We start from the raw sequence: 16,823 nt of genomic DNA, 5'->3' as shown, positions 1-16,823 counted from the left end.
GGGCAGCTAATGTGTAGGTACACTAAGTCCTTCTCACTGAGAAATGTAATCAGGACTTTTGTGTCAAGAGAGACTCTCAAACCCCTCTCTGTGTACACATTCCGAACTCCCATTAACATTAACAGGCACCACACAGGCACCGTGCACACCCAGGAGATGCCAGCCTTGGTAGCGTGTATGCATGGCAGCTGTGGTAACTAAATAATCCATATGGCTCTGAGGAGAAGTTATGGCTTATTGGGTCTAGGAGTCACATCTACCGTGGTGGAATCAGACACTAGAACCAAGCCTCAAGCTGAAGGCTGTATCCACACAGGATCTGTAGTTAGGCCAGGGTTTCCCAATTATACCTCTATGGATATTTTACACAGGAAGAAGTTCCATGTTTGAGGACATCTTAATGTTTTTCTCAGGCCCCAGGAAGTTTTGTCTTCTTCCCCATCCACCACTCCTACCCCAATATTCATTCATACATTTCCAAACAAAATACAGAAAATCACATAGTTGCTTTATAGAGAGATAATCAAAGGCCTTGGCTTAAACCACAAGTCTTCAAAATCAGAATCAAGTATTAAACTTGCCTTCAACATGAAAATCAAATAATATGGTAATCTTACACAACAGACATCCGCTGAAATGTAAATTCCACAGGCCGTGTAAAAGGGCAGAGTTTAACCATTAATTCTAATTGTTTCCACTTTTAGGTATTAAAGTCAGAGTCTTAATGCTCATTTAATATACTTTCCTGAAGCCCAATCCAACAACTTCCTCCTTTCCCCAGTGAAGAATATGTTCTTGTAAACTTCAGTTTAGTAAAGAGACTGGTGCACAAGAACACAAGCAAGTTTGTGCTTCAGAAAAAAGTAGCAACGGTTCACTAGTCCTGTTGCTGAAATTAGGCTTCAGGGGGAAAAACCTGGATGATACAAAATTCTTAGTATACTTTCATATATAGAGAGCAAATGAAAAAATATTTGTATCTCACATCAGGTCAATTAATATTCAGAAAAATCCTGTAACATTACGTTTAAATAATCATGGGAGAGGGGAAAAAACACCAATGTTCTAGAAGCTGCTCTAGACCTTTCAATCAATTTTATTTATATGCAAAACCAAGAGAAACAAAAAAAAAAAAAAGAAAAGAAAAGAAAAAAAAACAAAGCTCCTCCTGATGCTAAAGCTCTCAATTTACTGACAGGCAAATGGCTTCATGCTGCCACTTAATCTCATTTCTTGCATAATGCCCTCTAATTAGCATATCAAAGTGAATTAATACTTCTAGGGCATTAGCAATGGGGAAATCTGCTCCAGGCTCACAATAGCAGTTAAGAGAGAGCCAAGAAATCCTCAAAAACACCACAAACCACTTTGCATTGCAAAACTGTTCAATTTATTTATCCTCTCTCTCTAAACACTTTTACCGCACACTGTTTTACTACTGTTCACCAAACAAAATGATAATTGCCAAACTTACCAGCATCTGTAATGCCTGTTTGGAATCTTAATTTAGATTATGTTACAGATAATTTCTATATGCAACCATTTGTTCTATTATAAATGTTAATACAGACAGTAGAAACGGTGACATTCTCAATTAGTTCATTTGAATTTGAAATAAAATTATGAGATTTTAAAATTTATGAATTTTTTAATGTAAAAAGCCACCTGCTGGACTCTGATGCCTAAGAAATATACTTTGAAAATTGATGTATCATGTAAAGCAAAACAGACAAAAAAAACATTTTGCCATAACATATGTTGAGTCTACCAAATAATGGTTTGAACATTGTGAGGAATCATCAACATGAAAAGGATTACAATGTATGTATACCAAGTCCTAATTAATATGAGCACACAAAAAGGATTATTGTTTCAAACAGCTTAACACTGTTAAAGCACTTAATTTGAAGAAAACAAGAAGTACAAAACTTTTAACAATTACTTTTATCCATAACTACACTTTTAATTGTTTTCAGTACTAATCAGTTACTATCCTGTAGATATAGTCAATCCAAAAAAAATGCTCTAACAATTCAACCTAACACATTCTACCACACCAATTTTCTGGCTAGGCATATACTCAAATTTAATACCAAAGTAAACTACTGTTACCATCCAAAACTACAAACATTGCATTCATGTAATAGGTCAGTAAAAAATAATAAAGAGATTCTGATTACTATTCTACATACAAAAGGGGTCATTAGAATCAAGTGTTAAAAAGTAATGAAATTTTCAAACATGTTCTCTGTCTGAAGACATAACAAGATTTATTTTTTCAATGGCTCATTCAAACATTATTTATAATTTACTTGTTATATAAAACACTATCATCTACCTGTGACAGCAATTTGTTTCACTAACTTCTACAACTTCGTAAAAAATCTGATAGCCAGGTCTGAAAAACTTTGAGCAATTTACACTACATAGTAATGTAAATTATTTACTTTGTTCATACTTAAAGACTCAAATGGCCCACTGAAGTAGAGCAAATGCTTGAAAAGGTCAACATGGGAGGGGGGGTTGTGCGCAAGCTTTGTTAGTCAGTTACTACCTACATCATGCTGATAACACTGATAAATGGCTAAAACACAAGCCTGCTGAGAAAACAAATAAAACATTATTCTCATAGTGTCAATATTGAAATAATAAACATCTAAAGAGATGTGCACATATACACAAATAGAGGAAAAATAGTCTAAAAATCTTTATTTATCTTGATGTGCTGGTGCTGATGTGTTAAGTATTTATTGTGAATAGATGCCTCAGTGGCATGAGTATAAAATAAAGTGATGACTGATTTAGGGTGTGGTTCATGAAATTCGGTTTCAATTCTTCAGAGCTTCATATAACTTCACCCTATACAATGCCACCATAAAGTAGCAAAATGTAAGTAATCCAAGTAAGATGTTAAACTTAAATCTGTTGCAAGTAGCCTTTTTTCAAAATTAACAAAATGAAATCTAAAAGTACAAGTAAAATTAATTAAAACAAGAAGGACCACAGTATAAAAGGTGTACACAGATATATTTCATGAAAGCCGATGAACCAGAATGCTCTTTGGAGCAAGTCAGGGCTTCCTCTGCTACTATAATATACTTCTGATTTGTAATAAAATTATGTAAATTTATATAATACCATAGTAAAGTCCCCAATAAAATACTAAAACTACACAAATCTATAATAAAGTTCACTAAAACTGAGGCATGAAAGAATTACTTGGACAGATCAAGTTAGTATTGACAAGAGGGTTCACAATATTATTGGAGAGAAAATGGGGTGGAAGATTGCCCTATATTTTTTTAAGATAATACTTACTTGACACTTTACATCATGATGCTCTAAACCAGTATGGTAGTGGATTTTTTCCTAAGTTTTCTACAAATATATTGCATGTATCATCTTACGGGGATGAGATAGTAAGAGTAAAGAAAGTTAGAAAAACACCATTCTTTTACATCCTCCCTCAAAGCCTCCTAAAAATAGCATGTTATACAAATTTACAAAAATTTTAAAATAATTAATATTCTTAAAGTACTTTAAGGGAAAATTTGTGATAAAGTAATATAATTTGTGGTATTTCCAAGATACATTTCCTGTTTAATCGTTTAATATTTCCAATGTAAACAAGCCATGTCTAAATGAAATAAAATTTCAAGTGTTAACTGCCCATTAAAATTTGCTTCAAAATAATTCATTGTGAAAAGGTGGGAGTTACAGAGAAAAACAGGATTGGCCAAGTGTTCCTAACTGCTGAAGGTAAGTGATAAGTTCATGGGAATTCCAGTTTCTCTTCTACTCACATATTTAATGTTTGAAGTTGTCTGTAATATTCATTAAAAGACACAATTAATCATTTATGGAACAGTGTATTTGTTTTTAAAAATTTGGAAAAATAATGATAATTATATTGGAAATATTGCAAGAGCAACTGAAAAGAATATACAGGATACAGTAGCATTTAGACTCACTCACTAGTAACGATTTTCACCTTTGTCATTAAATTTTCACTTGATGGAATATTTGGCTTTTTAAACATTGTGAATTAAAGAATTACATGGCACTGTACCAAAAAAAAATGAACAAATTTTAATACTGAAGCGTAAATAAAAGAAAAGCGATCAGGAAAAGAAGACTCCAATGAGTCCCCAAGCCTTCTGGGTCAGAGTTAAATAGAGAGATGCTGACTGAGAATACTGTCCCTCCGAAAGCTAGTCACACTTGTAGCAGTAAAGATAAAAGGTTTAATCATATAAATCATAATCTAAATGCATATAAAAACTCACAAGCTACATTCTTGATACAATTTTGATATCTCAAATTCTTATGACTCTCTTTATGGAGGGTTCCTTTAAAAGTAAAGCATCTTTAATAGTCATCTTCTCCTTAAACATAAAAAATACTTCAACCAGCCCAACCAGCCAAGCAGGCCCTTCTCTTCCCCTGCGGACACCTCCTGCAGTAGAGAAGTTCATTAAGTTTTATGATCTTCCCAAGTCAGTCCTGCTTATAAGCCTCACAAAGGCCACAAATCTGGCAAACCATCATGTATGCCATTAGACATTACCAGTAAATGAACGCTATTTAGGGTTTGTGGTGGCAATAAATCAGAGTTTGCTTGGCAGCTATCAACACGGAGTGTCTTAACCTACCATTTAAAATAAGGAAAAGGTTGAGCTAGTTTTTTAAAAATACAAAACATGTTTTCACAATATGATTCAGACTATGCACTCAAATGTTGGATTTTTCATTGAAATTTTTTAAATACATTTTTTCCTCACAAAGAATCATTTCCTTCCTTTGAAATGTCATAATTATACTTTTTTTCCTTAAAAAGAATCATTTCCTTTATTTGAAATGTCCTAATCAAGGGCTCTGGAAAGAAGGCAGATTTGTGAGGATGTTACTGTTTCACAAAGAAAAGTAGTTCAACAATCAAGATTAAGGTGGCCAAAAAGATGTGAGACGATGCGCCAAAAAAAGTATATAGATAAGGAGATCTCATAGCATCAGGAATATTCAATAAGAGGTAGATAGTAAAATATGGCTAAAAAAATCAAAAGAAAAATCTTAATATTTATCTCACTAGTTGCTTACTTTCTTTAAAATGCACTAATATCTTGATTATAAAGCCTGTAACTTTCCGTTGCTTTCAAAATGTATAAATATCATAATTTAACAATGGCAGGCTTTTCTGCCCAAAAATAACTATATGATGAATTTAACAAAAAAATATATTTTCAAGAAAAAGCAAACATCTCATAGTAAAAGTATACTTTTCCTATCTCTGATCACAAAAATAATATAATTGTGGTAGATTACCCATTTATCTGTCAGAAGAGAAAAATACCTTTTCGTATTTGGTAGGAGCAAAAAAAGATGTTTTCTGAACTAAATCCTTCACTGGCATCAGAACTGGCAGTGTTCACTGCCGGATCAGAAACCTCAAAATCTACTGGCAAATTTACAAATACATGGAATATCTTAAAAATAATTGTCTTATTTTCAAAGAAGCACAACTGAAATGATATCCATTGAAGTAACAGTTTTCTCTCCCCCTCTGCACTAGTCAACCTCCTACCTCCCCTTACGCAGAATAGAATCACCACATAATCTCGGTTTCTATTACAAATGACCAGGTAAACTTTCTCTAGATATTTCTTTAGATTACAAAGAATTAATGTTTAGATACTATATTATTAAAGTAAAATGACCTAAAGAAAAAGCATTATGCAATACACATGCATTCTACAATGATTCTTTTTATATATTCATGATGTTTCCAAAAGAATGACTGTGAGAACAGATGGGGGAGGGGGTGTTGAAATTGTTGCCCTGCTTTTTTGCTTTAGTAGCACTCATGTCTACACAGCTGTTTTATTTCAAATCAAGGCTTCTGAGTCCAGCGTCCCTGTCTCCAAGGCTAGTTTTGGAGGGTGAGGTGGTGCTATGGGTAGTAGGGGAGAAAGGAGGGGAGAAAGGAGGGGAGAGAAAGAGCTTCACCCCCATCAATCATTCGGTACTTAAATCCCATCCCTCTCCAGCTTAGAGAGGCTGGCAGGAAGAAGCCTGTACCCAGACAGCCGCCTTTACTCTGTCGGCTGCTGGCTTCCTACGAAAGAGATAACATACAAACTTGGATCCGCTGGCCAAAGCGCAAAAAAAGGATCTATTTTACAAGTTATCACTGAAAGCCTCAGAAAAAAATTTCAAACAAAAATTTCCTTTGTCAGCTACCTCTTGCTTCTTAAATAGCATGAGCCCTACCAAAGCTCTCTGCCAATAATCCCAGACTCTGAAAAGACTTGTTTCTTTTTCGTAACTCACCTTTGACATGAGGTTGACTACACTTTCCTTTCAGAATGGTGTAAGTCTTGTGCAAATAAGCAAGTAGAGGACTTATGCTTCCTAATTGAATTCTGCCTGCTGCTAAATGTCTAAACAAGAAAAGCAGTTTGCTGCTTTGGTTCTCCAGCTGGCTAGGCCAAAACTTTGAGAAGGCAAAAAAACACATCATGAGAAGGGGGTGAAAGGGAAAATATCAATCCCCTCACTCCAGTAATATAATGCTGTATAAAGTGGAATCAATCTTAATATTCACAACATAGTCAATATCCCAGTGTTTAGCTGTCAGCAGAAACTGAAGTGGATCCCTGATAGCAAGAAAATCCTTGAACATTAAGCAACATAATTTATAAGAATTACGTACTTTTAAGTTGCCAAACTCAGAATCTTTAAGATTTAATGCTTAATGTCTTATGTTATAGTCAGATAAAAATTATCTACCATTTTAAATCACAATGCTGTCTAAGGATAGCTAAAAATCAACAGAATAAAAGTTAATAATTAAAATGCCTTTGGTTTACAAAATAGAAAATACATCTTTAAAAGAATTACTCAACATTAGGAAACCATGAATACTATGCAAATGAAAAACAGGAGAAAATAGTCTTTAAGGCTCTCAATATTTGCTGTTAATTATGGTTTTAGCATATATTTTAATAGACAACCATAACCCATCATCTATTCTTGTCTACTTTTAGGATCAGAATAGCATTGCAGGGTGGGAATCTGTTTAAAGGAAGGGTAACCCTCCTACCAACTAACAATTATATGCAGTGTACTATTATTTATACACTCCATTTGAACACAGTCACATTTAACCTTTTAAATAGCATCACTTGGATGTTGCTACATCCTGGACTTTCTCTTCTTTGCCCCAACATTTAATAAAATGACAACTTTATAATACAATATAGCCAACACACACACACACACACACACACACTCAACAGTAAAGCTTGTTTAATGCATTTGCTTGTTGTGTATAGGGCAAATAATACCAAATACTACTAAAACATGTAAATTAAATCTCTAATTCCACTTGAGTTACAACTGTCACCTCAAGACTAAAACATCTTCAATTTTTAAAAAATCGAACAGGAAAGTCAAATTGAAATGAATTGCCAGAAATTTACCTAATATGTACTTGTAGTTTTCATTGCAGCACCTCTGCAAAAGCTGTCTTCTCATATAATCCCTGCCTTGAACACTTCAAAAATTGTTCAGCCTGCATCTGTGGACCTTTTCCTACTTTATAAAATACATTAAGCATATGTACGATGTAATGACTTCAAGCATAAAAAAATTCACTAAAATATTAACAGATGAAATACATTGCATATGCCTAAACTCATCATTAACCTTCCTCGATTCCTAAAAGTAGTCTTCCCAACTAAAACACTATTTTAAACATGCCACTGAAGTCTGTTCAACTGCATTTGTTCTATCTGTGGAGCTGACGCTTAAGGTTGTCCAAGTAAAACAAAGTTCGGGCGATGCTTCTCACGGTGACTCGGTCCCTGGCATCCAGTCTCCCGTTGCTCCTTTTAAAAACTGACACACAAACAAGGCAAAAGGAGCGGGAGAGGGCGGCTGGTGCTCCCGGGCCCCCTCCCGGCTGCAGCCAGGGGCGGCCGCCTGGGGACTGGGACCCAGCCCCATCCGCATCCACACTTCATTTTACACACGGAATGGAATTGAGAAATCGACTCCAGATTTATTGCAGTTTTTTCTCAAGATCAGGAGGTGGGAAGGAGAGAATGATCAAAGATGGCGGTGCCCAAAAGCAGCAGCTCTCAACTGGAGAGTCGAAGGAGTAGCTCCGACCCCACCTCGGGGGTCTCCGGGCCCACTGCGGGGAGCAACGTCTTACCTGTTTTCTCTTTGATCTCACACAGGACGCTGAAGAGCGCGGGTTTCATTCTGTGACAGTTCAGGGCATGTTTCCTAAAAAGCAAATAGCAAAACACAAAGGTATTAGCATCACCTATGGAATAATATGGCGCCTTCAAGTTAGACCCAAGATTTAATTCCGGCCCCCGGTTTTGGAAAGCTCCTTTGGACCCCGGCAAGTCAACAGAAACTCAAGTTGACTAGTGAGCGGCAGCCGGCAAGCTCCGGCCGCTTAAGCTCCAGCCCGAACGGAGCGCGACCCATCTGCCCGGCAGGCAGCAGCCTCGGCGACCGCAGGGCGCGAACCGGCGCGGGGAGCCTGGACAGCGGGCCAGGCGGCGACCAGCGGGAGGGGACGGCGCGGAGGGGCCCCCGCGTCCGCCCTCCGCAGGGGGAGCCGCAGCGGTGCGGACGGGCGGCCGACTGCGGCCAGAGAGCGGTGACAGCTCGGCAAAGTTTGCAAGGCGGCCCTCCCTTCCCCGAGAACTTGGCCGCCCGCACCCGGCCCAGGCAGGGAACCGCCCATCGCCCCGCGCCCCGGCTGGGGCGGCCGTCCGGACGGCGAGGTCGCCCCGCGGCCAAGGGGAGCCCGGCGCCGGGACCCCGGCCGGAGGAGAAAGTTGCACTTCCCTCGACTGCGGCCCCGGGCCCTCGCCGGGCCACCCGCACGGGGGTCCGGGCGGGAGGTTTGAATCCGCGCGAGGGGGCCGGGCTGCCAGAGGGCCGGCCGGCGGGGGGCAGGAAAGCCACAAAATCCGCGCGGCGCCAAGTCCGTCCCGAGCCCCGAGAGCAACTTTGCGGACTCCCGCCCGCGTCCAGGGGTGCGGGCTCGTCCCCCGAGGCCCCGGCGGGCTGCTGGGTTTCGGAGAAAGTTCCCTGCCCCGGGCTGAGGCCCCTGCCCCGGGTGCCACCCCGGGCCCACTCGGCCGCGGGCCCAGCTCCCGCACACACACAAAGATGCTTAATGAGACAACACCAACTTTGCTTGCGCCTCGTCCAAGCTCTGGTCCGTGATGGTCATGATCTGGTGGAGGATGTCGCCGATGTCCTGCTTCCTGCCGTCGCCGTCCGCCCCTTCGTGGCCGTGCGGGGGAGGCGGCAGGGCCATGCCCCCCTGCACCGAGTGGCCGGCGAGGTTCACCCCGGCCAGAGTCTGCAGCATCCTGGATTGATCGTCCATCCCGCCGCGCGCGGGCGGGAGCGGGCGGCGGCGGCGGCTGAGGCAAAGGCTGAGGCGGCGGCGGCGGCGACGAGGGAGGAGAAGAAAGAGGGGGAGGGGGAGGGGGAGGCGGCCGCGCGCTCCCCGCCCGCGCGGGGAGGGGGCGGCCCGGCCGGCGGGGCCCGCGGCTGAGGCGGTGCGGACGGGTTCCCGGCTCCGGCTTCCGCCGCCGCGGAGGCTGAGGAGAAGCGGCTAGCGGAAGCGCCGGGCTCCGCGGCGGAGGCGGAGGCAGCGGCGCCCGCTGCTCTCACGCGGCCGCCGCGCCGCCTCCTCGCAGCAGCGCGCCCCGCCGGGCGGCCCCGCTCAACTTGCTCCTCAGCGCCGGCCGAGTTGCCGGGACGCCCGCCGCCCCCCGCGCCAGCCTGCGCCCTCCCCTTCCTCGGCCGCCGCCGCAGCCTCGGCCGGGCGGTATCCGAGCCCCGGCTGCTCCGGGGGAGGGAGCGGCGGCGGCGGGCGGCGGCGGAGGAAGAGGCCGGCGGGGGGCCGAGGGGAACGAGGGGGGCGGAGGAGGAAAGTTTGGGAGCGGGCGGACCGGCGCGGCGGGGGCACTGAGCCCGACGGAGGGCCCAGGCGGGCCGCGCGCCGGGCGGACAGCAGATTGATGGGGCGGGAGAAGTCGCCGCCGCCACAGCCGGAGCCACGCACCCTGCCAGCAGCCGCCACGGACCGGGCTGGAAGGCCGCTGGGCTGAGGGATTGACAGGCTGCCAGTGCCACTCACTCACTGCGGCCTCAGCGCCCGGGGGGAGGGGCAGGGGCGAGCGGGTGGGCGGGGGAGCGCTCTGTACGCCCCGCCCCTGGGGGCGGTGCGCGCGCTCATTGGGCCTTGCGCCTCCCGCCGCCGCAGCTGGCTCCGCCCCTGGAGTTGGACCCGCCCCCTCTGGCCTCTGATCCTCCAGTAACCAGGAGCTCGCCGCGGGATCTTCACTTCTGCTCGCAGCCTCGCATCCCTGGGTGTCCCTCCTGGGACCACAAACATGACCTCGCCCTGGCCCCTGCTCCCTAGTGTTAACAGTCGTAGGTGTGATGAGTTGTGTATGGGACACGGGGCAACTCACTCCAAAGCCAACCTTGTGCTTCCCCACAGCACTGTGAGCTTCACGCCTCGGACGGTGCCTGGTACGTTTTCCCGCTCTTCCTATCAGAAGGTGGTACCCTGGGAGCCGGACGCCTGTCCCGGGCCAATCGCCTCAAGCTCAGAGTCGAGTAGGGCGGGACAGAGGCAAGAAAGGGCTGTCCCAATTGGAGCGTTTGAAATGTCCGGGGCATAGGTGGGGGGGATGCAGCGGGTAGCGGTCCCGCCCCTCCGTAATCACCATAGTAACCGAGAGGGCGCTGCTCTGAGTTGGCTCCAGCGCTCTGGTCTTGCACTGTCCCTCAGGAGGTGACTGGGTAAGGGTACAGTCGTTGTCCCGCATGTCTGAAGTCTGCGCTGAGCGGCTCTTACTGCCATACGCTTTCCCTTAGAAGGAGAGTATATGAAAAACGTGTCAGAAGTGGATCTGGGAGGAGGTGAGGGGGCTCTGACAGCAGGATTCATTCAAGGCTTACAACACCTTTACACGTTGCAGTTGCTGGTAATCCAGGGACTATTCCTTTGACCTTATTTGCTTTTAGCTGCCTCCACATAGATCAAAGCTGCAAAAATTCGCTCTTTGTTACAAACATCTGTTTCTTTAAGGGTAAACTGGATTTCACTTACCAACTTACCGTGTCTTTGAATGGTGATGATACCAGCCACAGATTTTCATATTTATAACAATGCTCCTTCCATTGCACTCCAGTTACAAATGACTAAAAGCCCACATTATTTGGGAATCTGGACTTCCAATTCTTGTGGACGATTGAACTTTCTCTTAACCTGATTTTCCAATCAGGGCTTCAACATGTTTTACCATTTTAGATTCATGGAACTCACCGCGTAAGTAGGTCCTCTGGATAAATGGTTGTGAAAAGTCTTCTTGCTTCTTCCCCAAACTCAGTAAGCTGTCTTACCTGAAACCAAAAATAGGGGTATGAAATATGAAAAATGGCTCTTACTCTGCAGGGTTTAATGTAGGACAAGCAGTTCCTTACATGCCAGATGGATTCTTGGAATGAAGCAGGCTACTCTGTTCCAGGTTCTTTCCTTCATATGTTTGTGTACTTTTAAATACTCCCCACTGCAAAGCTAATAGCTAACCTTACAGTTAGGCAAGCTAAAATCCTTACAAACTGCACAGCTGCTGGAGAGGAAGTTCCAAACAATCCACTCTGCTTACCTCCAAAGAAGAAGCCTCCTCGTGTTCATTAGTATTCCTGGCTCTTCTATAGCCCATTTATGTGTCAAGTTTCTGATTCTCCTTTCAAGCCCCCATTACGGGTTACTCATAGTCATCATTGATTGGTCTTTCTCTATTCTTGTTTTTCAAAGCTGTCACCAAATCCTTATACATTTTTGCATAAAGGAGCAAGAGCAAGCAGCCAATCTTTCATAACTCTCCAACATTGACAATGTAAAACCATGAAATTCTATCTGGAAAAAGATGTCTAAAAACCTAAATTTCTACTAGCTCTAAAATTCAACGATCCCATGACTCACTATCAAGCCTCCTCCCTGCCCTCCTTCTAGGCTCATAATCTCGACTCACAAGGATGAGGCTAATTAGCAATGGGGATTTATGGTTATTTCTAGCCTACTCCAAACAATGAATTATGTAAGCAAAGCAACATATATAAAAATGTAAATAAAATTAAAGAAACATTTAAGCAAATAAAGACAATTGGGAACTATGGGCTATGTAAACAAATTGGAACATAAAAACATAAATTAGAATTAAGAAACCAGTTAAGCAAATGCCAGCGATTAAGAATAAAACAACTTATTACATGTCTAACACCCACAGTTATTTTATGGCACACACCTTTAAACCTGTGGTCATTCAGTGATGTAGAAACTTGATACCATAATTCTGCATTAAGTGATAGGGCTAGATGGACCTGCTCGGGAGGATTTTCTTTGTGTTATTATCAATATGAGTTGCAATAAAAGTTAGAGGGTTCTAGCAAGGATTTCCTCATAGGCTCATTGACAACCTTCATTGATTTAAAATATAAACTCTGTAAGACTGTTTTCCAAGCCCCAGTAAGCAGTGTGAACTAATTGTACATTCTCCAAATCCCTTGTGCTTCTGCCAGTCCCTCCTGTAGGATGTTGCCTTGTTTTTCTGCTCAGCAATATGAGACACGTGGTTGGTGCCTTCACAGATAATAGAATAGAACCTCCCTAAGTACCTGAATTCATCTTTACTGTTTCTAAGGCAGTGATTATTAAACAGTCAAGGGAAATGTAATTTACTTTTGTCGAGTGTACGTTCAGGTAAAGTCAACAGTGACAAAGTGGTGAAAACGAAGTAGGGGCTCTCTCACAACCACCCCCTGGCCATGGGTTTATACGTCACCATTGCCTGTGTCATCAAGGAGGTGATCATCACAACTGATGCCATCATTGAGCACACCTTCAGGGTGGGACACTGAGCTCTGTGTTCCTTTTATTTTGTCTTGTTTCAGTTTCAGGACCCTGTGTAGAAGAGATTATTATTAAATAAAGAAACAGGATAAGAGAGGGTGAGGAATCTACACCATTCCGCAATGCCAATAAGTACTGGACCTTAAATTCAAATTTTTATCTGTGGTTGCAAAGCCCACCCTATGGAATGCTGTGCAAAAATAAATAAGTCACTGAGTCAAGGTTACTAAATAAAAGTCACAAGGCCTTAGCCGGTAAACTGTAACTTAATAAAAATAAGTGGCTCAGTACTTAATTAAAAAAAAGATCCGTAACTCTATTGGAGGAATCCGATCTCATGGCAGCAGAGGAGGAAAATGAAGACCAAAGCCCAGCCAGACCCTCCTCCTTCATGGCCACCTGGGATCCAGCCTCTCCGAGACATTCCTGCCATGCCTGCCTTCACTGATCTGCATCTGCTCTAAGCTCTCTCGGAACATATCACCTCCAATATGATTTACCACTAGGCTAGGTAGTCCTGTGTTGTTGCTGTTGATTCAGCTGTTAGTTTTCTCATCTAGTCCACAAGCATGTTAAGGGCAAGGTCTTTTGAAATGTGACTATAACATGATTGATTGGTTTAAAAAAAAACTTAGACATCTAAGAAAGTTAAATGTTCCTAGTTGCCAATTTGGGTAAACTGCCTAAATGCTTATTCCTAAACAAATTTCTACCACTTTAGGAATGACTCTTCACAAGTGGCCTTTATGGTTGACAGCATGTATGACAAATCTTCATCTTCTGAGGGTGTGTTTGAGCAATGAAAGCTTTAGCAGAATACAGTGTACCCCTGTACAATGAAGTTCTTAAAAGAGGTTATTTTTTGGAATACAGAAGTCCCTCCTAATCCATGGTTTTATATTCCTTAGTTTCAGTTACCTTCAGTCAACTGTGGTCTAAAAATATTAAAAGGAAAAAGTTCAGAAATAAATAATTCATAAGTTTTAAATAGCATACCATCCCACCCAGGGTATGAATCATCCATTTGTCCAGTGTATCGCCCTGTGCCTATGAGTCACTTAGTTGTCAACACTCAGTAGCCATCTTGGTTATCAGATCTACTGTTATTAAGATATTTCCTGGTGCTTGTGTTGAAGTTACCCTTACTTTACTAAATAATGGCCCCAAAGCACAAGAATAGTTAATTTCTCATAGGTATATATGTATAGGAAAAAAACATAGTATGTATAGGGATCGGTACTATCCATGGTTTCAGGCATCCAATGGGGAGTCTTGCAACACGTCTCCCACAGTTAAGGTAGAACTGACTACTGTACATAATTTCTGGAAGGTTTGAGAGAAAGCCCCATCCCTTATGTTCTTTCATTCCTCATAGCATCTGGTATAGTACAGTCCCATAACATATAGGTACTTGGGACTGACGCTGTCTGTTACTTGCCTGCTGTCCATTGGGGCACATCCTTAAACAGGTGGAGGACAGATACGGCTCTTTTCTCCTTCCTTCTGTTTCTTTCCATCTTTGGATGTAATTCTGATTCTGGGGTGGCAGCAGCAGCCATCTTGTGACAATGAGGTGGCAGTATGAGGATAAAAAAATCAACGTGGTTTGGTGGTTTATCTCCGTGGTCTTCCTCTCCAAAACCCACAATCACAGTCCAATCATGAGAAAAAATATTAAACAAATCCTAATCAAAGGGCATTCTACAAAATACCTGACAAGTACTCCTCAAACCGTCAAGGTCATCAAAAACTAGGAATATTTGAAAAATTGTCACAACCAAGCAGAGCTAAGAAGCTATGATGACTAAATGCGAACTGGTATCCTGGATTGGATTCTGGAAAAGAAAAAGGACATTGAGGGAAAACTACTAAGGAAATCTGAATAAAGCATGGACTTTAGTTAATTATTAATTGTAATAAATGTACCACATTAACGTAAGATACTGATAACAGGGGAAATAGGATGGTAGGTATTGGAGAACTCTGTACTTTCTTATTTTTTCTGTAAATATTCTAAAATAAAATATTGGAAACATAGTAAACTGGGCAGAAAGGTGGGGAGAGCCTAGGTGCTTGCAGGCATTGACCTTCCGAACAAAACCAACAGTTGCTTACTCCCAGGCTTTTAGTTATGTGAACAAATCTAATTCCCATTTTAAACTTCCTGTCAGCCAGGTTTTCTGTTACTTACAGCAAGTTGGTCTAGCACCATAAATACTTAAAGGGTAGATGGATGGAAGACTAGCTTAGCACAGCATCTGGCACAGAATAGAAGCTCCTATAGTTGGGGAGACGACGCATTATAAAAAACTTGTCTCGTCTTTGTCCTGGACTCCTGGGAGATAACTTCTAAAAACTTAGGAATTTCCTAAGTGGCCGGCGTGTCTTTGTTATTCACGAGCCCTTTGAATCACACCTGAGTTTATACCAACAAGAAGACCCAGAATAGAGGCTGCTCAGCAGGACAAACATGTATCAATAATTAGAGGGTTGGGGCTTTGAGCCAGTTCATCCTCCCAGGAGGGGAAGGGAGCTGGAGATTGAATTCAATCACATGGTCACTGAATCAATCAGTCATAACTATGTAATAAAACTCTAATAAAAGCTCTAGACACCAAAACTCAGTGCAGCTTCCTGGTTTGTGAACAAATGGATGTGCCACGAAGCTGATGTGCCCTGACACCTCTCAGGGAGAGCGTGCAAACTGTGTTCAGAATCCTCTCAGACCTTGGCCTAGGTATCCATTTATTTGACAGGTCTTGATTTATATCCTTTATAATAAAGCTGTAATCCTAAGTATAGTGCTTTTCAGAGTTCTGTGTCATTCTAGTGAATTATTGAACCTCGGGGTATCGTGGGAACACCAAACTTTTGTAGCCAGTTGTTCAGAAGCACAGGTGGTTTGAGGAACCCTAAACTCGGGGCTAGCATGGGATGTGAGGACGAGTCTCGCTGGGCCCCGTACTCGTAATGTCTTCCTGTGTAACAAACTACCCCAAAACTTGTTGGCTCAAAACAACGAACTTTATTATCTCAGGAATTTGGATGCAGCTTAGCTGGGTTCCTCTGACTTAGGTTCTCTCATGAGACTGCCGTCAAGGAGGCAGCTGTCACCTGAAGCCTAACCAAGGGGAGGATTCACTTCCCAGCTCACTCAGGTGGTTGTTGGCAGGCCTCAGGTGCTCAGTGACTGCTGGCCAGAGACCCCAGTTACTTGACCCCTGGGCTTCTCCATAGGACAGCTCATGACATGGCAGCTGGCTTCCAAAAGGGCGAGGAAGCCAGAGAGCGAGACAGGAGTCAGTCTTTGCAATCTAACCTCAGAAGTGACATTCTAACACATTTGCTCTGTTCTCTTTATTAGAAGCAAGTCACTAGGTCCAACCCACACTCCATGGGGGGGGGGGGGGGGGGGGGGGGGGCGGATTACACAGTATCCAAATATCCGGAGATAAGGGTGATTTGGACCGAATGTGTTTATGCCCCACCCCCCAAATTCACATGTTGAAGCCATAACCTTCCACATGATAGCATTAGGAGGTGAGGCCTTTGGGAGGTAATTAGGTTTAGATGAGACCATGAAGGTAAAGACTCCATGAGGAAATTAGTGTCCAGGAAGACAGAGCAGAGCGTGTCCTGTGTGCCTTGTGAAAATTCAACATGAAAGCAGCCATCTGCAAATCAGGGAGAGGCCCTTGCCAGAACCCAGTGATGCTGACACCCTGATCTCAGACTTCCCAGCCCCCCAGAACTGAAAGGTCTGTTGTTTAAAGCACCAGTCTACAGTATTTTATTATAACAGCCCAACCTTATTAAGACAAGTATCATCTTGAAGGCAGTCCAACACACCATATTTAATTCT

General features: G+C 43.0%; 1 protein-coding gene across 4 annotated transcripts in view; it reads right to left on the bottom strand.

Annotated features, from left to right (window-relative positions):
* PBX3 (PBX homeobox 3) overlaps positions 1-11,961 on the bottom strand; it is a 203,005-nt gene extending 191,044 nt beyond the window's left edge. Inside the window, exons 1-3 of one of the 4 annotated variants that reach the window (XM_037036409.1) lie at positions 11,715-11,961; positions 11,372-11,448; positions 8,216-8,289 (exon numbers count right to left, since the gene is read on the bottom strand). In XM_037036409.1, coding sequence (XP_036892304.1) covers positions 8,216-8,289; positions 11,372-11,448; positions 11,715-11,771 — 208 coding nt within the window. In that variant the 5' untranslated portion in view covers positions 11,772-11,961. Of the gene's footprint in view, positions 1-8,215; positions 8,290-8,541; positions 9,050-9,215; positions 9,510-11,371; positions 11,449-11,714 lie in introns of those variants that run through there. The other 3 variants (XM_037036410.1, XM_037036408.1, XM_037036412.1) reach the window with 3 other exon arrangements.
* Between the last annotated feature and the right edge of the window lie 4,862 nt (positions 11,962-16,823).

The sequence above is a fragment of the Sturnira hondurensis genome, unplaced genomic scaffold, assembly GCF_014824575.4.
Source record: "Sturnira hondurensis isolate 20B ecotype Veracruz unplaced genomic scaffold, ASM1482457v3 Scaffold0022908, whole genome shotgun sequence".
NCBI classification, from domain to species: domain Eukaryota; kingdom Metazoa; phylum Chordata; class Mammalia; order Chiroptera; family Phyllostomidae; genus Sturnira; species Sturnira hondurensis.
This window is presented reverse-complemented; position numbering and strand designations above follow the sequence as displayed.